The sequence below is a fragment of the Acipenser ruthenus genome, chromosome 46, assembly GCF_902713425.1.
Source record: "Acipenser ruthenus chromosome 46, fAciRut3.2 maternal haplotype, whole genome shotgun sequence".
NCBI classification, from domain to species: Eukaryota; Metazoa; Chordata; class Actinopteri; order Acipenseriformes; family Acipenseridae; genus Acipenser; species Acipenser ruthenus.
The window spans coordinates 4,707,037-4,728,205 of NC_081234.1; the positions used below are offsets into that span (position 1 = coordinate 4,707,037).

The 21,169-nt window shown below is 40.2% G+C and overlaps 1 protein-coding gene across 1 annotated transcript in view; it reads left to right on the forward strand.

Annotated features, from left to right (window-relative positions):
- Window positions 1-4,444: 4,444 nt before the first annotated feature.
- Window positions 4,445-21,169, forward strand: part of LOC117397888 (U5 small nuclear ribonucleoprotein 200 kDa helicase) — a 37,572-nt gene continuing 20,847 nt past the window's right edge. Inside the window, exons 1-15 of the mRNA XM_059013508.1 lie at window positions 4,445-4,769; window positions 7,902-8,065; window positions 8,599-8,770; window positions 9,206-9,398; window positions 10,021-10,076; window positions 10,243-10,341; window positions 10,466-10,618; window positions 12,547-12,646; window positions 13,160-13,296; window positions 13,930-14,013; window positions 16,468-16,641; window positions 16,854-16,991; window positions 17,643-17,798; window positions 19,928-20,098; window positions 20,601-20,794. Coding sequence (XP_058869491.1) covers window positions 4,725-4,769; window positions 7,902-8,065; window positions 8,599-8,770; window positions 9,206-9,398; window positions 10,021-10,076; window positions 10,243-10,341; window positions 10,466-10,618; window positions 12,547-12,646; window positions 13,160-13,296; window positions 13,930-14,013; window positions 16,468-16,641; window positions 16,854-16,991; window positions 17,643-17,798; window positions 19,928-20,098; window positions 20,601-20,794 — 2,036 coding nt within the window. The 5' untranslated portion in view covers window positions 4,445-4,724. The remainder of the gene's footprint in view (window positions 4,770-7,901; window positions 8,066-8,598; window positions 8,771-9,205; window positions 9,399-10,020; window positions 10,077-10,242; window positions 10,342-10,465; window positions 10,619-12,546; window positions 12,647-13,159; window positions 13,297-13,929; window positions 14,014-16,467; window positions 16,642-16,853; window positions 16,992-17,642; window positions 17,799-19,927; window positions 20,099-20,600; window positions 20,795-21,169) is intronic.

The following is a 21,169-nucleotide window of genomic DNA, read 5'->3' on the forward strand; positions in this document are numbered from 1 at the left end:
AGCACAGTCAGGGAGGGCTCCTTCACTTTGTATTGAGATCACTGTGAACAGCACCCTGTGTTCAGCACAGTCAGGGAGGGCTCCTTCACTTTGTATTGAGATCACTGTGAACAGCACCCTGTGTTCAGCACAGTCAGGGAGGGCTCCTTCACTTTGTATTGAGATCACTGTGAACAGCACCCTGTGTTCAGCACAGTCAGGGAGGGCTCCTTCACTTTGTATTGAGATCACTGTGAACAGCACCCTGTGTTCAGCACAGTCAGGGAGGGTTTCTTCACTTTGTATTGAGATCACTGTGAACAGCACCCTGTGTTCAGCACAGTCAGGGAGTCAGTGAGGGTTCCTTCACTTTGTATTGAGATCACTGTGAACAGCACCCTGTGTTCAGCACAGTCATGGAGTCAGTGAGGGTTCCTTCACTTTGTATTGAGATCACTGTGAACAGCACCCTGTGTTCAGCACAGTCAGGGAGGGTTTCTTCACTTTGTATTGAGATCACTGTGAACAGCACCCTGTGTTCAGCACAGTCAGGGAGGGCTCCTTCACTTTGTATTGAGATCACTGTGAACAGCACCCTGTGTTCAGCACAGTCAGGGAGGGTTTCTTCACTTTGTATTGAGATCACTGTGAACAGCACCCTGTGTTCAGCACAGTCATGGAGTCAGTGAGGGTTCCTTCACTTTGTATTGAGATCACTGTGAACAGCACCCTGTGTTCAGCACAGTCATGGAGTCAGTGAGGGTTCCTTCACTTTGTATTGAGAACACTGTGAACAGCACCCTGTGTTCAGCACAGTCATGGAGTCAGTGAGGGTTCCTTCACTTTGTATTGAGATCACTGTGAACAGCACCCTGTGTTCAGCACAGTCATGGAGTCAGTGAGGGTTCCTTCACTTTGTATTGAGATCACTGTGAACAGCACCCTGTGTTCAGCACAGTCATGGAGTCAGTGAGGGTTCCTTCACTTTGTATTGAGATCACTGTGAACAACACATTGGATTCTAACTTGGCTGCAGTTACCACACATCACACGTCTCTGGTCTTTATTTGATTTCAGCTCATGAGCTCATTGTTTTGAAACAACTCTCTATTCAGCTCCCTATCTGCACATTTCCCAGTACAGTACTACTTGGCATGCAAATCGCTGGCGCTCCAACAGGTGATAACGGGGACACAATGGGGCCATTCAATATGCTGGGAATCAGGTTAAAAACAGCCGGCTTCATGAGGAGCCAAAAGTGTTAAAGTAGGACTTAGTTATCTGATAGCAAAACAGTTTTCAGTGTGTGCTTATTCCAGGAGTTCATTCCTCCCCCATCCTTTTTTAATGCACTTTTTACTGAAGTAAAAGCATAGCAAAGTGTAATAAAGCATAGGGAAAGCAGGCAAAGCAAAGGTAAGCATTCTAAAGACCAGAGAGGTATGGTAAAGCATATAAAAACCATGGCAAACTATGGTATATTATAATGGGGAAAGCATGGGGAAACTGCAAACTAACCATGCAAAATTACTGTGGTAAACTTTCATAAGAGTGATATCATTGGTAATGCTTTCAGATCCATTGTCCTGCAGTACCCTTTTCACTGTAACTTTGTATCTTAACATTTAAAGATGTTTGAATATACAGCATTACAAAGCTGGGGTATCTAACTTGCTTAGGGCTTTTTCTAATTTAATATTGGCTTTGCGGGTCATTGCCATTGATTGGTATTCAATTGTAAAGGTGAGGGAAGGACAGCTTTTCTTGTTTTGAAATCAACACATTCCCATGGTGAACTCCCCAAGAGTGCAGCTAGTATTACTATTACTAAGACCAATGTGTCATTCCAACCTGCAGAGCTGCAACACACTAACCTGCCAACTCTAAAAACGCTGCTCGAGACTTTTAAATATCCATCTCACCCAGGAGGAGGCTATGACACTGCTGAGAATAGTGATGATAAAAACTTCAACAAGAACATGCCGTTTCCGTGTCTTTCTTCAAATAACCCCGCCCCCTCCTACAGTTGTAACCCCACCCGCAGCGTGCCCTGAAGCCTAAAGAATGGAAGAATGCTGTCATCATTCCTATAAGTAAGGCAGGAAAGGATCTGGGTAAAGTGGGATCTTATCGACCAATAGCATTGACAGCTACTATATATAAAATTATGGAAAGGATGGTGTGTGAGAGAATGTGGTATTAATGAGTGATTATCAAAGTGGCTTTCGTAAAAATAGATCGATGACAGATCAGCTGGTAAGATTGTCTTCTGAAGTCAAGGAGGCATTAAGTGAGAATGAGGTGGTTGGGTGGGGCAGTTTTTATTGACATAGAGAAAGCGTATGATATGGTCTGGAAAGAAGGTTTAATATATAATGTAGCATCATTGGGGATAAAAGGGAGGACTTTGTGGCGGATCAGAGAGTTTCTGAAGGAAAGAGGATTTAAAGTGAAAATGAAGGGGAAGTTCTCTGAAAGATTTGAAATGCAAAATGGAACTCCTCAAGGAAGTGTTATCAGCCCTTTGCTATTTAATATAATGATAAATGATTTAGCTGAGGATATTTTAGTAGGATCAGAAGTATCTGTAGGTCTGTTTGCTGATGATGGGGTTATTTATAAAAGGAATAAACATACTGAAATAGTTAGGAGGGAATTGCAGGAGGCAATGAATAATCTGGAAAAGTGGTCAAATAAATGGGGCTTTAAAAATCAGTAACATTATTTTCACGAAGAAGAAGAGAGCAGGAGAAGTTAAATTTATTATACCAAGATAAGATTCTTAAAGAGGTGGAGGAATTTAGATACTTGGGAGTGTGGTTTGATAAAAAATTAACTTTGGGAAAACAAATAAATTCTGTAATAGATAAATGTAAAGGAAGGATAAATATTCTAAGAAACATTTCAGGGACGAGTTGGAGAGCAAATAAAACTAGTATGATGATGATATACAGAGGGTTAATTAAGAGTATAATAGATTATGGAAGTCGGATTCTAGTGGGAACTTGTAAAAGTAAGATGGAAAAATTGGATAATTTGCAAGCTAAAGCAATAAGGGTGTGTATAGGAGCTATGAAATCTGCTCCAATAAATGCTATGCAGGTTTTAATAAATGAGAACTAAGGAGAAAATGGCTAAGTATAAAACATTGGATAAAGGAGGCTGTGTGGTCCAGTGGTTAAAGAAAGGGGCTTGTAAACAGGAGGTCCCCGGTTCAAATCCCACCTCAGCCACTGACTCATTGTGTGACCCTGAGCAAGTCACTTAACCTCCCTGTGCTCCTTCTTTCGGGTGAGACGTAATTGTAAGTGACTCTGCAGCTGATGCATCGTTCACACACCCTAGTCTCTGTAAGTTGCCTTGGATAAAGGCATCTGCTAAATAAACAAATAATAATAATAATAATAATAATAATAATAATAATAATAATAATAATAATAATAATAATAATAATAATAAAGGCTAACTCTCTGCATACAGAATTTACTCCTTGGAAAAACATGGAAGATAGGTGGATTAATCATTATAAAAAGGAGCGGTGGGAAACAAATGGGGGCACGCTGGAGTATTGGGTGCAAAAATGGATAAATGTGTTGGGAATGGAAAATCTGAAGTTGGTAAAGAATGTTAATATAAATGTGTTACCAGGATGGTTGATGGAAAAACAAACTGTTGTATAGAATTGAGTGAGCAAGTGAAGAAAGGAGGGGAAAAATGGAATTGAAAAGAAAGAGTCAAGCTTTTGTAGAGGAGAAGAGTATGGAAGCAATATGTACATATACAGATGGATCCAAATACAGGAAGAGTTGCAATGGCATATTATATCCCAGAACTAGATATCTGTAAAATAGTGAGGATATCAGACCATTTATCAGTATATGTTGCAGAAATGGTAGCTATACTATTTGCAGTAGTTAAAATAGCTGAAATAAAGCCTAAAAAAGCAGTCATATTTTCAGATTCTTTAAGTGTACTTATTGCATTAAAAGGGGAGTTTACTAATAGAAGAGATATCATGTTTGAAATAATGCAACAATATAAGGAATGTGCAATAATGGGGATCAAAGTGATTTTAGTTTGATAGGTTAAGGATTGGGCATAGTTCTTTAAATGAACATCTGTTAAGACTGGGGAAACATGAAGATGGAAAGTGTGAAAAATGTAAAGTAGCTGAAACAGCAGAACATTATTAAAGTGTGAGAAATATGAGGAGCAGAGAAGGAAAATGGAGAGGAGGCTGAGAGAAATGGAGGTATATGAGGTCAATATAAAGAACTTGCTGGAAAAAGTGGAAGGGAGACTGAATAGAGAAAAGATACTGACGAAATATATAAAGGAAACAGGAAAAGAAGTGAAGTTATAATAAATAAATATAACAGAAAAATAAAGTAAAACAAAGACAGACAAAGGACTACAGATAGAGGGCGCTAATCATCTAAAATAATAGCTGGAATGCGCCCTATAGATTAACCAGAAGAAGAAGAAGCGTGCCCTGGAAGCGGAAGTACTCTCTTGGCTCTCCCCGTGGTGGTGTGTTTTTGAAACGCAGCACCAACGCGACTAACAGAATAGAGTGGGGATTTTCAGTCGCTTATTAGCGGAATACGTGGAATAGGGATAATATAGCGATACACACACCAACTCGGAATAAAAAGAAGATCAAAACCACACAGCACAGATTATCTTTTCCCTGTTCTCTGCAGAAACACGGAGCCGGCAGGCCGGCCACATAGTACCAAACAGCAATGGCGGATGTTACCGCTCGTAGCCTGCAGTATGAATACAAGGCGGTAAGTAGCAGAAACAACATCGTTATGCATGGAACTGTAATGTAATATTCATTCATCTAACACACAGCCGAGATCGGGCTTTTAGAACTTGAGTTCAAAGTCGGACAACCGAAGTCTGTAACCCGTACTGCTTGATCCAGACAGTCATATAAATAATACAACGATGCTCTGTTTTTAACCATAGTGTGGGTTTAGATCAAGGAACATCTGATTAAGAGCGTTGGAATTGCAAATCGAATAGGCTTCAACACACTTCAACATAACACACTCCTAGCATAGTACTACCAGTCTGTGTACACACACTCACACTCACACACTCACACACACACACACACACACACACACACACACACACACACTAACAGTAGCAGTTACTGTGCTTGAATAAAACAGTTCACATTGTTTACTTTCTTTCAAATCGGCGCTTGGTCTTTACTGTATCTGAGAAATTCTGGAATAATAATGTAAGGTTTATTACTTTATATGCGTAATGTTAAAAGGGAAATGGTATGTAAAGCGGACACTAGCGTGTTGTGAACTGGCACCCCCTTCTATTCACATGTGGCACACTGGCCTCAAATGTGCAAACACTTGTACAATCTGAGGAGCATACCCAGTCGGCTCTTGGCCTGGTTGTGGTAACACCTTTGGGTGGAGGAATCACCCACCCTACATAATTCCTCACAGATCCGTTTGAAAGGGGCAAATTGAACCACAACCGCCACCAACATTTATATATTTTGCTCTTGAAGTGGCTGCCGGTAGCTCTTGCATCTCCAGGGACAGAAATAGGATTCATTGCATAACAGGATCCATTCCTGGATTTGATACGAGTTTAATAACACACCTGAGTTTACCTGTTAACTGGGGCTAATCAAGCTCCTAGTAAAACCTGGAATGTGTGAAACTGTTGTGCAGTAAGAGTTTTATTTCTATCCTTGAGCTCTCTGCATTTGACAAGTTACATCAATAAACTGTTAAACAATGGACTATTCAACTAAGTCTGTGTTTTCTTATTTTTTATAACATAATAGTTAAAACACTAACCTGAAATACTAAACTGTCCTGTGAAACATAAAATGTTTTTTTTTTTAAAAAGTGATAATGTCTTGTTAATTATAATCAATTCTTTTTATGAACAAATATGTATGTATTCACATTCTAGACATGTTACAGAGAACAATTATTTTGTCCCCACAGATGTGTAGCGTATAAATGTGGGCTTCAGGTAAAACAAGTTTCTAGTCTTTCTCTGTGTTTATGAGTTCTGCAGGAAGTCTTTAGCCTTTGGCATTTTTATTTGTACATCACTTCCTGTTCCTGGGACAATCACAAATGTTTTATGGGACATTTTTATGCAAAAGGTTTGGGAATGCAATAGTTTAGATTACCCCATAACGTTTTAATTGAATAATAATGAATCCCACAAAAGTAAACTCTGCAAAAACTTTGGTTTTATAAACAGGGACAGAGTTTCAGTGACATTTCTGATATGAACACAACATAAAAAGTAGTACATATGAATGTATTTCCAAAAGTCAGTGTGTCCTGGTTAGATCACATCTTATTAAAATATAGACTACAGACTATACAGGCTGTATATGAGTCAGGACTGGAATCCAGAACCGCTCGCACAGTATTATGCATGGTTTGCATAGACTCATACACATGATGAGCTATTTATCCTTTAGCTTTAGAATAACTTACTACGCAGGGAAAATGTGTAACATTACAGTACTGCATGTTCATTATGTCTAGTTTCACCAAATATAACAGCTTTGATTTCTACAGCACATACAGTACGCCATCCTTTATCCTCAGTACCAGAATGTTGGTCATAAATTCACTTACAAACTTTTGGATAAGAGATTTACAGAGTTGGGGTAACTCGCTACTTAACAGGTTACTGCAATAATATTACTTTTGTCAATAATGAAGTATCATAACGAGTTACCTTTGTAATGGGAGTAATAATATTACTGTTACTTTTCGCAAAAAGAAACTCGTTTGTCTCGTTACCTTTTCTCTGCTGTACACCTACATTAGTGGTCTTTATTTTTTAACCCCGACGCACCAGACTGCTCTGATGTCCGTGCCTCACCACCGGTGGCGCCATCTCTCTTCTGGGATGTCTCATGGCAATAATAAGCCATGGGGCAATCATATCAGTCTTTCTGAGCCATTTGAATAAGTGTAGGCACTAGGAACAAAATAAAATGGTGTGCCTACAGGCCAAATTTGAGTATATATTTCAAAAACGTTGTACAGGAAACGCGCCTACCACCTGATATTTTGAAGTTTAATACTAGGACAAGATGGAGAGCGTGCACACTTGACTCCGTACCACGTTGTATGCTTGCTTGCCTCTCTTGCTTGCAGAGGTGGCCACATTTATTGCATCACCCCGTCATTTTTACATTTACTTTTTTGTTGATTTGTGGTTTTATTGAATTCTAACATTTGTTGATTTTCTCTTCATACTGAAATTATTGGAAGTCAGGAAATATACAGTACATTGTTTATGCCAAAAATGAAATGTATTTATACTACAAACATTTTAAAAACCTGTTTGACACAGTTAATGAGTGAATTACCAGACGTATAGTTAAAAAGTAAACAGTAGTCACAACAAGAGACAAGAGAAAGAAATATAACCTAATACAATGAGTAATATAACACGCTACTTTTTTATTAAATAAGTAAGGACATTATATTGCCTTTTCCTGAAAAAATGAATAACAAGTAATCAGTACCGTGCCCAACTCTGGAGATTCAGCCTTTTTATAAAACCACACACAAAACAGTACTTGTCATTTCCTTCTTTCTTTATAAATATGAATTTAAAGTATACCTCTTTGCCCTTGTTAAGAGTTTGTGTAGTTTCCAGTGTGTTTAAATATTTTCACAGTTTTTCACCTCTCCTTTTCTACTAGAAATCACAAAAACACTGACAAGGATAACACCCCAATATTTTGTTTCACATAACATTTAAAGAAATATTGGAGATGAGAAGTTTCAGCATGAATAAAATGATCATCTTTAAATATTTCGGGTATATGAATGTAGCTAAACAGAATGCTCTGTCAGGCATGTGGAGGCCAGTTTGGGTTGATGCTCTTTTTCTTCCCCTAGAACTCCAATCTTGTCCTGCAAGCAGACCGTTCTCTGATCGACCGCACCCGGCGAGATGAGCCCACGGGAGAGGTGCTCTCCCTGGTGGGGAAGCTCGAGGGGACGAAGATGGGAGACAAATCCCAGAGAACCAAACCACAGCTGCTGGAGGAGAGGCGGGCAAAGTAAGGGCGATGCTATATTGAAATGTGTGCAGGCTTCAGTTTAGACTGCTCAATGCTAAGCCATCCCTCAAAAGTGCATGGAGTTTATCACAGTATATTATATAGCTGGAATGAACATGGGTTTTTCATATTAGAATATTCTTTCAAAGTACAATCGTATTATAATTCCCACTGTGTCTGCGGGGTAAGAGAGTAGCACTCTTGTGTGCAGTAGCATGTTTAATTCTTTCCGACGTCTTTATGCATTGCTTTCTTTTGCGTGATATATTTGATACACGTATTTATAAATCAGTTAAATGAACACACGTGTTATTTTGGTCACTGAATCCATTCCAAGCAGTCTTTAGTTGAACGTTCCAATATTTGTTCTAGCACTTATGTGTGAGTAAATGGGAAGTCCGTTTTCACAAAAGTTACAGTACTATTTCTATACAAGACTTCTTTTTGATCTGTTTTTGTACCTAATGAATTTGGATAAGTGTTGTATTGTTTCCCATTCAATTCCTCACTGTGTGAACCTGTGTATTGTGCAGGAGGAGAAAGAGAGACGAGGACAGGTATGACATCAATAAAATGAAGGGGTTCACACTGCTGTCGGAGGGCATTGATGAGATGGTCGGGATAGTCTACAAGCCAAAGACAAAGGAGACCAGAGAAACGTATGAGGTCCTGCTCAGCTTCATTCAGGCTGCTCTAGGAGACCAGGTGAGTTTTCATTCCCGCTTTACAAAAAACTACACTTAGCACTTGGAATTTAATATATAACATTGAATAAAACAGTGACCTCTTTAAGTCTGGTCCTATTTAAAATCCATTTTGATATAAATACACTCTTATGTTAAACAGTGCTCTGACAGCTAATAATCCCTCTCTAAAACAGTTTACATGAGATTCATGAACTGCAAACCTCATTTAAGTAATCAAACTTAATCTGAAAAAACAATCCTTCACAAAATAGGCTTTTAAAGTTTTGTGAATAAGACCCTATTTCACAAACTCTGCAACCCCAGCACATTCATTCCATTTTCAGAACGTTAACCATGGATGCCAGCTGAATAAAAAGCTGTGCAAATGCAAAGAAATATAATGTAACGGAATTGGATTGTGATTCTGTGAGCGGTTTGTGTTCCACCCTGGCAGCCCCGTGACATCCTGTGTGGAGCCGCAGACGAGGTCCTGGCAGTGCTGAAGAATGAGAAGATGCGTGACAAGGAGAGGCGCAAGGAGGTGGAGCAGCTGCTGGGCCCCACAGACGACACGCGCTACCACGTGCTGGTCAACCTGGGCAAGAAGATCAGCGACTACGGAGGGGACAAGGAGCTGCAGAACATGGGTGCGCTGAGCCGGGTCCTGCTGCCGAAGCCCTTTGTCTGATTGCACCTTGATGTGGCGTGACCCACAGAAAGAGGACATGCTTTCAATTATTTTAAGATGAAAGCGCTGTTGCTGTAAAACTTCCTGTCTTAGCCAGGCTTGAGAGTTACATTAAGCCTAAAAGCTCTAAATTTGCCAGTGTAATTAGACCTTTTTAAAGTAACCTTTTATCATGATTACATGTTTAACCATGCCTTGCAGGAGATGCATATCCCCAGCAACAGGGATAAAGCTGAGACATCTATCTAAATAAGTGTCACACTTTAGAGAGGTGGTTATCCAATGTGATGACATTATGTTAGGGTAGTCTTTAGCACCCGTTAATAAGAGAATCAGAATATAATGAGGCAGTCGTTACCTAACCGCGAATGCCACTCTTCCATTAGAGAGTATTAGTCTTGTGTAAAGAGGAACCTGTCCATCCATACGGCCATCTGTACTGCATGTCACACGTGACATTTTTACATGGCGATACAAGAGGTGGATGTGATCTACTTTTTCATTCTACTGCTAGCTCTGATTTAGTCTTGCTACAGCAGTGCCATTGGATGTACATTACTAATTGTTTTGTTGTGTTGCAGATGACAACATTGATGAAACCTATGGAGTTAACGTACAGTTTGAATCTGATGAAGAGGTGAGTTTATTTTCTAGGTTCTGTATAACCTAATTTATGGCTTTAATGTTATATTCAGCATAATGTGGTATCTCCCTAGTAGGTACCCTTAAGACTGACTGACTTTATCGGGATGGCCCAGAGTGCTGCCCTTGTATATCTCTAATGTTTGTGTGTTTTCTCTCAGGTGGTGGATGAGGATGCGTATGGAGAGGTGCGGGACGAGGCCTCTGATGAAGACACAGAGGGAGAGGAGGCAGACGAGCGCTGTACCCTCACTGCCAATGTAAGTAGTGCTTTTTTGATTTTATTCCTCATCCTCTTCACACTTATTTTCAGCTGTTATTACTCTAGCCTGTAACGCTCCTCTATTCCCTGGAATTGAATGAGTTATTCTTGTATGTTTGAAGTTGGGTGCAGCCGGAGATGTGATGAGCACAAAAAAGAAGGACCTCCACCCCAGAGATATCGATGCCTTCTGGCTTCAAAGGCAGCTCAGCCGTTTCTATGATGACGCCATTGTGTCTCAGAAGAGGGCAGATGAAGTGCTGGAGATTTTAAAGGTAAGAGCGTTTAGGCTGAAATACAAGGGACGCAGTTGTGTTTGTGTGTTTTGAACAGGTGCAGTTTCTGATCAGCCAAACCTCTCTGCCAGCTATTGCTGCAGAGCCTCAACATAACAAGCATCTGTCATAGAGTTTACTTTAAAATGAAACTGCAATGAAAGGATGGATGGTAGAAGGAAGTAGCTAAGGTAATCATTATACAAACACGCAATGTTTATAATTAAGGCCCTGTGAAAATCGCAGAAACTTTCTTTAAAATTCACGGCATTGTCACGGGTAGAGTATCGTATTTCACGGATTGTGCACGGAAATATAAAATAAATTACGTGTACAGATTATTATTTTTTTTTAAATGAATATACAGATAAATGCACTGATACCAAAATTAACATCAAAGTTATTCAAGCACTTTACAATAGCTTGTGAAACGATGTTGTAATTAACAGCCTGTAGGTAAAGTGCATCTGCAAGGACAGCTTTCAGTTCTAGTACGTCAGGTGCATGTTCACCATAGGTCTTGCAAAACAAATAAAATGTGTAACCCATGCTGATCTTGTGCATCTGCCGACTCGTCAGTGTGACCTCTGACAAGCAACCAGACTGTTTTATCAATTCCATAATCTCCTGCTTGTGATACTCGGCAACTTTAGATAAGTATTCTCGTCTCAGCTGGGCTGATGAAGGAATCACCATTTGCTACACTCTGTCTGAAGAATTTCCGTAACTTTTGGTAGTCCCATTTTTCAAAAGGGATATTTGCACAAACGCCTCTGTCAGGTCAAAATTTAATAAGTGGACTTTTGGACTATGGAAGGGTTAGGGTTAGCGTTTTTTGTTTCTTTGCAAGTAAAGCATGCCTGTCAACAGACGAGTTTCGGTAGTGATCTACAGTAACGTTGCAGGACACAACAAGAGCTTACCTCCATCGCTATGTAAAACTCCTGCTGGATACTGCTTTATGTGGTCTGCTGCAGACACATTTTTAGCCTCCATCCATTTTCTTGTTTACAGTGTGTATTATTTTAATTTCCCGCTTAGATTGCTTATAGTGATAATCACTGCACAGCACTGTGTGCATGGCGAATATTACACGCAGGCACAGAGCTGTACAGTTTCGTTAATGTGACTTTTTTTTTGTATGAAATACAAATAATTATGAAATTGTTATTCTTAAGAATATTGTAAGAATCGTGGTATTGGGCTAATTTCACAATTTCCGCGCAGCCCTTGAAATTGCAATTTTCACAGGGCCCTGTTTATAATACAGTAATCCGTTGTGTATCTTCTTCCAAAATGGCTACAGGAAAGCGAGTTGTGCTTATAATAGAAAAAAAAAAAATTCTAAACCTATGCATTTTGCTACTGTGTAAATTAGACACTAATGTAAGTGTATACAGCACTGTGACAGGGAGGATCTTGCGAGATGTGTGCCTTTGTGAAAGCAGCTGGGACACGTAACAGTAGACGCGTTTCTAGGCAACCAATTGAGCAGGAAGGCTTGCCCGGTGCTGAGCTGATCAGAAGGTCCTGATTGGTTGGGGGGCGTGTCCGGGGAGCCTGTGCGCAGCTCGACGCGATTGCACTCATAACGACGCAGACGGGCGCTGAGCAAAATCGAGGAGAGCGTCCGCTCCAAAGGAAAATGACAATAAGGGACCTAGAGGAGCTCCCTAAGAAAAGCTGAATCTCAAAACAATAGTAATTGTTACAGCTGTGTATAATGGTATTTAAAACAGGATTCATTTATCTGTCTTTTTACATATCCACCCTTCCCCTGTCCCACCACAGTCGGATACGCGACGGACTCCTGTATTTTAAGGCAGCAACTTGAAAAAAGCACAATGTTTTGTTTATTAAAGCTATAGCGAGATTGTAGATGAATTTTGCTGCTTGTTAGTTAGTCTTTTTTTATTTTTTTTCCCCAGACTGCCAGTGATGACAGAGAGTGTGAGAATCAGCTTGTCCTCCTTCTGGGCTTCAACACCTTTGACTTCATCAAGATCCTCCGGCAGCACAGGAGGATGAGTAAGGCTTTAATATTACTGTATACAGTGTGGGGAGGGAAAGGTATCATGAAGTCTTACTCCAGGTGACTAACCCCCCCCTTTCCCAATGGAGATTATAAGTGATCTTGGAGTTGGGTCGCTTTTGAAAGTGATTCCAGCTCTTCAGACCACAAACTGAGACCAAGAACCCTTCCTGTCTCCTCTTCTGAAATGCACTCTTGCATCTGTCTCCAGTTCAGCTATCTTTCCCAGAAGACATTTGATCTAAGCTCTGCTCATATTGTTCAGGCAAACAAATAATTGAATATGAAAAGTTGTCCTCCTTATCAAGCACATAGGCTCAGTGCACTCGCACCGTTTGCTGTACCCTACAGTAATGCCAAGTATCACACTGTACTAAACTGAATGAATGAATGGTGTTTCAAGCTACGTGAAAGCTGAGATCGTAACTGTTAAAATGTATTCTGTAAACGAATAGCCATGTTTTATGTGTCGTCTCTCTTAATTCATTTTCTGCCATGTGTTTCTTCAGTCCAGTACTGTACCATGCTGGCCAGTGCCCAGAGCGAGGCTGAGAAGGAGAGAATCATGAGTAAAATGGAGTCAGACCCGGAGCTTTCCAAGGTCCTGTACCAACTGCAGGAGACTGAGAAAGAAGACATCATTCGGGTGAGAGTTAGATTCATCCTATACGTGGAACAGTGACTTAGCACTACCTATTCTGTCATATCCTTGTGATCTCTATACAGTACACAGTCCAATACAGAATGTATTATATAGGCATCTGGAGTTGCCAGCGAATAGAAAGTTAATGCTTCCTCATTTTAAAATATTGTTTAACCCTGCTGAGAGAGTGCAGTGGCACTAGAGACTGCAGCCTGCTTGTGCCTGATCCGGTGCAGGCATCACACACGCACTGCTCCAGCTTGGGGGAGTGATTCCAGGTGAAACCTGGCTCCCCTCGCTGGGGATGCTTATCCCCTGGCCACTAGATGTACTGGAGGTGCCTGGAATCCAATTCTGATGAAACCTGGATTCGCATTTTCATGAAACTGATGGCTCTGATTTTGTCTTTTTAGACTTGGTGGAGGTGGTGTGTGTTACTAACTTATTCATAAAATATTTGTTAGTTGTTGAATTTGTTGTGTGGGTGTTAGATTTGTTTTCCCCAGGACGAGGGAATTCAAATATGAAGAGGTGCTACGATAAATTAAATTAATCTGTAGAGGTGCTAACAAAAATGAAATGAATTCACTGGATACAATTGCTTCTGTCCTGACTCCAGTTACCTTTTCCCTACAGGAGGAGAGATCCCGGAGAGAGAGGGTTCGGAAGTCCCGCATGGATAACGACCTGGAGGCCGTGGACATGGACCAGCAGGGAGAGGTGAGGAGTAACACAGGCACTGCTCGCCTCAAGCAGGTGTCTGTGGGTTTTTAAATATTCATCTGAATTGCAGATCCTTGCTAAATGCACAGTAGTTTCAAGCAACTTCCTTATGAAAATGCATAAATCTGTTCCTCAATTGCATATTACAATTAACCCCTTCACATTTTTACTTTTGTTTTGTAAGATCATAAAATAACAACAAAAAAAGAAGCTTACTCTTAAATATATTCTACCTTTTTTAGGATGTATTTTTTCAACAGGAGCACTTTTTAAAAATAGTTAACCCTGGGGTAAACTAAAGGGATTTAGTTTTTCACAATTTTACATTAGTTATTATTAGTATATTTTTAATTGGTCATTAGCAGACACTTTTATCCAAAGCGACTTACAGAGACTAGGGGGTGAACTATGCATTAGAACTGCTGCTGCAGAGTCACTTACAATCGGACCTCAGTTTTACATCTCATCCGAAGGACTGAGCACAAGGAGGTTAAGTGACTTGCTCAGGGTCACGCACAGGCAGTCAGTGGCTGAGCTGGGATTGAACCAGCAACCTCCTGATAACAAGCCCCTTTCTTTAACCGCTGGACCACAAAGCCCTATCTAAATGTAATTATTGAACCGATAGTTCTTATACCCAACATGACCAACCTCACCACATGAGGAAACAGTAAACAACAGCAATGAAAATGTCACCATTCATTAATTAAATATATGTAACAGATAGCATCACCTCTACTTCTTAATCATTCAGCAAATGCATTTACGTCATTATAATAATTAGGACTTCTATTTTTCGTTTTTTATTAATTTCATTTTTCAGTGCTTTATTTTTAGCTATTTTCGAGTTTCTATGTAGATTCCCCGAAATGTTTTTTTTTTTTTCGGGGTTCGTTTTTTATATACTGTATGAAATTATTGTTTTCGGTTACTTTCCAAAATGCTTGGACAATGTTTTCATTTACAATATGTATAGTAACTTGACAGTACTTGCACATTTAAGTTGTACCTTCTTTCCTTTGCTGTCTTCCACAACGAAATCCCTACGGTCACGGGCACATTCTTCTGGGGTTTTTGTGTGTCTAGGCATTTTTTTTACATTTCAACACAATTTGTAATTCTGCTTTAAATCCTCCCTGTCTAACTGTAATACAGCTTTAAATCCTGCGAACAAGCCTCCATTTCTAATTGTAATCTCGTTTTAAGTCTTGCAAGCGGAGTCTCAAATAAATGTAGAAATTTGAGAAGGAATCAATGATAGATACAAGAAGGAGGGACATTGCCCAGCTGCACTGCTCAGCTGTCTCATTCACTGACCCACATAGCTACTCGTAACTGCTGTGTGTACACAACCAACCAATTCACAGATACTCGCAGTACTGCATTTCATGCAAGACATACTGCATTTTTTAACGGAAATACAGGGAGCGCCTAATCAAGTGTTTTTACATCCATTTTCGGATTTCACTGATTCTTTTCAAATTTGCGATTTCTGTGACCTTGTGTACTAAGTACTTGTATGTTATCTTTATTCTATACATTATTAAAGGTACAGTAATAGTTATTAATACCTGTTTGATTATCCATACAAATCCATTATGCGAACACCTTGTTTAAAAGATTAGTCTGTGCATTGCCAGAGGCTCTCTTGGCAGCCATTTCTGTGTTTTTTTGTAACCTAGATAAGCTTTTTTTCACAGCTAGCCAAACAGAAGTGATAGGGGTGGGACGTAAAACACGTTTTAAAATGTTTGTGTGTAGGTGCTAGACTTCCGCAATTCAGTTTTAAGAAACTTGCATGGCTCTCTAAAAAAAAATACCTGGAGTGCCTTTCTAGCAACAGAACGAACAAAGGAAAAATAAATAAAAACTGCTGTCCAATGAGCAAAGTATAACGGCAAAACTTGTTGTCCCGATCGTCGGGCAATACGAGTTGCACACCCCGAGTAGCTTTTTATTATTTATTTATTTATTTATTTATTTATTTATTTATTTATTTATTTTTATAATGGGTAACCATTTGCTGTGTTTCTTGGCTATACGCCAATTACATTTTTTTGTATCGGGTGTTTTATCATTTTTTATCAGATATTTTTATAATACAGCTCTAATGCATATAAAACAATGTCATTCCCTGCTTTCTACATTTGGTTATTACGTTATGTGTCCGTCCACAATACAGATTTAGAAATACAAATAAAAATATGAATCATTCATAGCCTCTCCTCCTGCTTACATTACATTCTATTTGTGTTTGACATGTATAATAAACTGTCACTATCGAACTTAATGAAAAAAAAACACGGTATAAAACAAAGTCTTATTTTCACAGATTATATAAAATAAACTGAAAGAATGAATATGCTCAGAGATTGGTGTACATGCATATACTACCGACTGGTACTCGTGTTAAATGCGTTGCATGTCTTTGTGTTTGTCTGTTTCCCGCAGTCGCTGGCCCCCCGGCAGGTGCTTGACCTGGAAGACCTGGCCTTCTCACAGGGCAGCCACTTCATGGCAAACAAGCGCTGCCAGCTCCCCGACGGCTCCTTCAGGAAGCAGCGCAAGGGCTACGAGGAGGTGCACGTGCCCGCCCTCAAACCCAAACCCTTCACAGAGGACGAGGTACGAGCAGCAAGCAAACACGGGAAGGCTGAGTCGCCACACCTCTCATTAGAAACAAAATGTATTGACCTGCCCATTTAAGTGCATGCATTACACAATATATAAACAGATAGGTTGAATCTCCATATACATCACACTTTGCACTGTATCTACTTTGTATACAATTCAACTTTATAACAAATCTGCTTCATTTGGGTTTGCTTGTTTTTTAGGTACTGCTTCCTATTGAGAAGCTCCCCAAGTATGCCCAGGCAGGGTTCGAAGGGTTTAAGACTCTGAACCGCATCCAGAGCAAGCTGTTCAAAGCAGCCATGGACACTGATGAGAACCTGCTGGTCTGTGCCCCAACGGTGAGCATCCGCCTGCTGGTGGAATACAAAAAACACAATCGCAGAAACTGCAAGGCTTGAAGCTTTCCAGAACCCCTGGAGTGTCTGCAGGAAACACATTGCTTTACCTTTGCTGCCTTCCATGTTGTTCATATCACAGCAATATATTTTTCAATGTAATCCAGATTGTTTTGGTATTTTTATACTCGCGTCATGGGTAAATTAATTAATTAATTTTTTTATTTATTTTAACTTTTACTCTGGAACTTTTGTCAAGGGGATCATTTTCTCCTGAACATTGCAGTGTATCCAGATCATGTTCCCACGTGCAACAATGCCGTGCTCTGATTGAAATGAGTGGGAACAGAAAACCAGCTCTGTTGCAGAAGGGAGCGTGATCTACATACACTGCCATCTTTATATAACAAATTCTCTTTCATCTGGCGAACGCTCCCTCGTAGGTGTTGAAATGTATTCCCCAGTTATTACAAATAATGCTGCGATACTGACAACACGGGACGCAGCAAAGGTAATGTAATGCGTTTCTTGCAACCGCTTCAAGGTGCTCTTGAACAGTGTGCAGTGATTTCTGTGCTTAAGTTCTTGCTCATGTTTAAAGCGCACCCCTATGAAAGCCCCCTCTCACACAAGACTCTATGTGCTGACCTGTAGGGAGCTGGTAAGACCAACGTTGCCCTGATGTGCATGCTGAGGGAGATCGGCAAACACATCAACCTGGACGGCACCATCAACGTGGACGAGTTCAAAATCATCTATGTCGCCCCCATGAGGTCCCTGGTACAGGAAATGGTGGGGAGCTTTGGGAAGGTAAGTCTGTCCGTTACCTTTTAAAAGCAGTAAGGTAACCCTCGCTAACCCTTCATGCGCAGCACAGAAACCAGGACCAGAAGACAGTTTGAAATGAAGTGGAGAAAGACAGGGCAGAGGGTGGGACACACTTCTTTAACCCTTTGCGGTCCATTTATTAATTGCGCGTCAGGCACGCCAGGTCTAATTAATTTTCACACGCGCAGTTAATTTTATACACGCTGTTTAAAAGTATTTTTTTTCACAGTCAAACGGGTTTAAATGGCCCTGCATATCAACAAAGCACTCACTAGGCATCTCCAGCCCCGCCCCACCCTTTCGTTTGCTATAGCGTTCACCTATGTAAGAAATAAATAATAATAATAATAATAGTCGTACATACCGATCGATCATCTCCGGATCACTCGTTTTATCACCAAACTCCTCAATAATGCGATCCAAGTCATTATTTTATTACTATAACATCTCAAAAAAGCTCTGCAAATGTCTGTGTTTTCTGTGTGCTGATTCAGTCAGCCAACTTGTTCACTTACGTCCGCCCCCGTTATCTGATACCTGATACCATGTATGACTATTCATGAGATACGCCTTTTTAAACAGAGTGGTAAGGGTATGGAGTGGGTTGATGCTGGGGTTGGCCGATATAGCGGTATTGTTGTTATCTGTGCTTTCCAATGCCGATAAAAATATAGTCGCAAATAAAATGGAATGATTTTTTAAATTTTTGGTCCACCCTTATCTTGTGCATAAAGTGAACTGAAAGTATTAAGCATTGGACTAATCCTTTTGAACTTCATAGGGCGGTCAATAGGTAGTACATATTAATATTTACATTACAGTCTATTTCAATTTAATTACAGAACTCCTATTTTATTGAATGCCAGGTCAACCATTTAATCAATCAGGAGTCACGTTACCTTTTTAAAAAGGTTCATTTAAATTGTTCGATGCAAGCGATGTATAGATTCCAGTGTTTAGAACACAGGTTTCAGTTTGCTAACGGCAAGTCATTTACCTTATTTTCTTAACAATGTGAATTATCCGTCTTTGTGTTATGTAGAGTATTTCACTAGTGTTACTATTCCATTGTAGTAAAGCAGCCTACAGACCAAGTGCCTTGAACTTGCCCTAGGGCGTTACACTAGCTATATAAAAAAAGACAATTAAAAAAGTGAATGACCAATTATTATTTTTATTTATTTTTTCACCCAATTTGGAATGTCCAATTTTATGTTTTTTCTCCTCAACGCAGCGGGTCCCCACACAGCACAGCTATTCTGAGGGCGTGTGAGCATCCTTCGATCTCACAAGCCTAAAGCCATAATCGCTTTTATGCCGAGCAAACGAGAGCACAGGTGGGCAGGCTGCCGATCTCGGAGAATAGAGATCAGCCTTGCTTTTTATCATCTCTGAATGTGCTCCAGTAGGGTTCGCTGTTGCGCGATGAGGGAAGATTCCCTACCGGATTCCCATCCCCCACCCCGGGAGCATCAGAGCCAATGTGACGCCCCCCTTGGAGTCCCCAGCAAAGTGCAGCCTCTTTGCACAGCCCGGACACGAACTTGCTTTTAATAGAATATTAAACTATTTACTTGCCCACCGTTTCTCTTGTTGTATGTTAATAAACGTACTTAGTTTATACTTAGAATCCAAGTAACTTACGATGATAAAATATGTATGTGTCGGCCATGGCCTTAATAGTATACGTGAAAAAGCTTAGAAAGGAAAGCTTGTTCTGATTTGCCAATTATTTAGACGTACAGTATTAGAAGCATTTTGGGCCTGTAGTATTATATGAAAACAGCTTTTAAAAGTGCTCTAATTCTATGTTTTAACGTACAGTTGCGATATATATCGTATATATCGTCTTGAACATCTAAAATATCATGATCTGTTTTTTGAGGTATATCACCCACCCCTAGCTGATGCCGAGTCATTGGGGTCCTTTAAGAAAGAACTAGACCGGGATCAATCAGCTGTTAAGATCTGGACAAGCACTGATGGGCCTCCTCTTGTTTGTAAATGTTCTTATGCCGCCTCCTGTGTGTATTAAAAAGTTATTGAATAGAAGGTGTTAATACACGACTCTTTCAATCTGTTCCAACTAATGCGGTTTGCTTGTGATTCAGCGCTTGGCGAGTTACGGGATCACGGTGTCGGAGTTGACTGGGGATCACCAGCTGTGCAAGGAGGAGATCAACGCCACTCAGATCATTGTGTGCACCCCTGAGAAATGGGACATCATCACCAGGAAGGGAGGGGAGCGCACCTACACCCAGCTAGTGCGCCTCATCATTATCGTGAGTCCACATGCCTCCGTTCCTCTTAACATGTTTCTCCTGGATGTGTACGATTAAGGTTACAGCCCACAGAAAAACTGCAAGACCAGCACACATTTTAAAACTTACCATCCTGGTTTACTGCTCCACACATACAGAAATGTGCAACGTTGATCATTTTTATACTTGTTTAATTGTTTGTTCTACATTGAACTGTAACCTGAGTCATAGGTGTATTGAAGTTGATGAACCCTATGCAAATGTAAACATGATGTAGGAACTTTTTTTTTTTTTTGGTGATACCTTAATATAATCAGATACAATATGTATAAAAAATAGTTATACAGGTATACAATTTAACATTATAGCTTATCCTGTTAAAATATATATATTGCCAAAAAAACCCTTGTTGATGTATCTTCTGTTTAAAAAACAAACAAACAAAAAAAAAACTTTTCAATGCACTGAATGAGGGGGAGACTGACTCTGCACAGTGAGGTTTACCTGCTGTACCCTTTCCCAGGATGAAATCCACCTTCTTCACGATGACCGTGGGCCAGTGCTGGAGTCTCTGGTGGCTCGAACCATCCGCAACATCGAGATGAGCCAGGAGGACGTGCGGCTGGTCGGCCTGAGTGCCACGCTGCCCAACTACGAGGACGTGGCCACCTTCCTCAGAGTGGACCCGGCCAAGGGGCTCTTCTACTTCGACAACAGGTAACGTACCCGCCTTCACATGTAGCACCTGCTTTTTGTTAGGATGTTTACAATTAAATAGGAGGTGTACAATCTCTGTCCTGGACGGCCATTTCACTCCAGGTTTGACAGATTAAAGGATATAATGAACTTCTTCGCAGTCTGGATGGAGGTTAAATGACTCCGTTAAACAATTTAGAACAGGGCTGGAACAAAGATCAGGAGTGGAAGGGCAAACTTTGGCCATCCCTGATAATTAATGGATCCAGGTTTTGACAATTTTCAGAGCTAATCTGTGAATGAAAAAATGATTCAAAGGAAATTAAACAAAGTACATACGCACTCCTGAGTGTTTAATAGTTCTGGACCCTGTTAACACTGAAGGGTTTGTTTCCA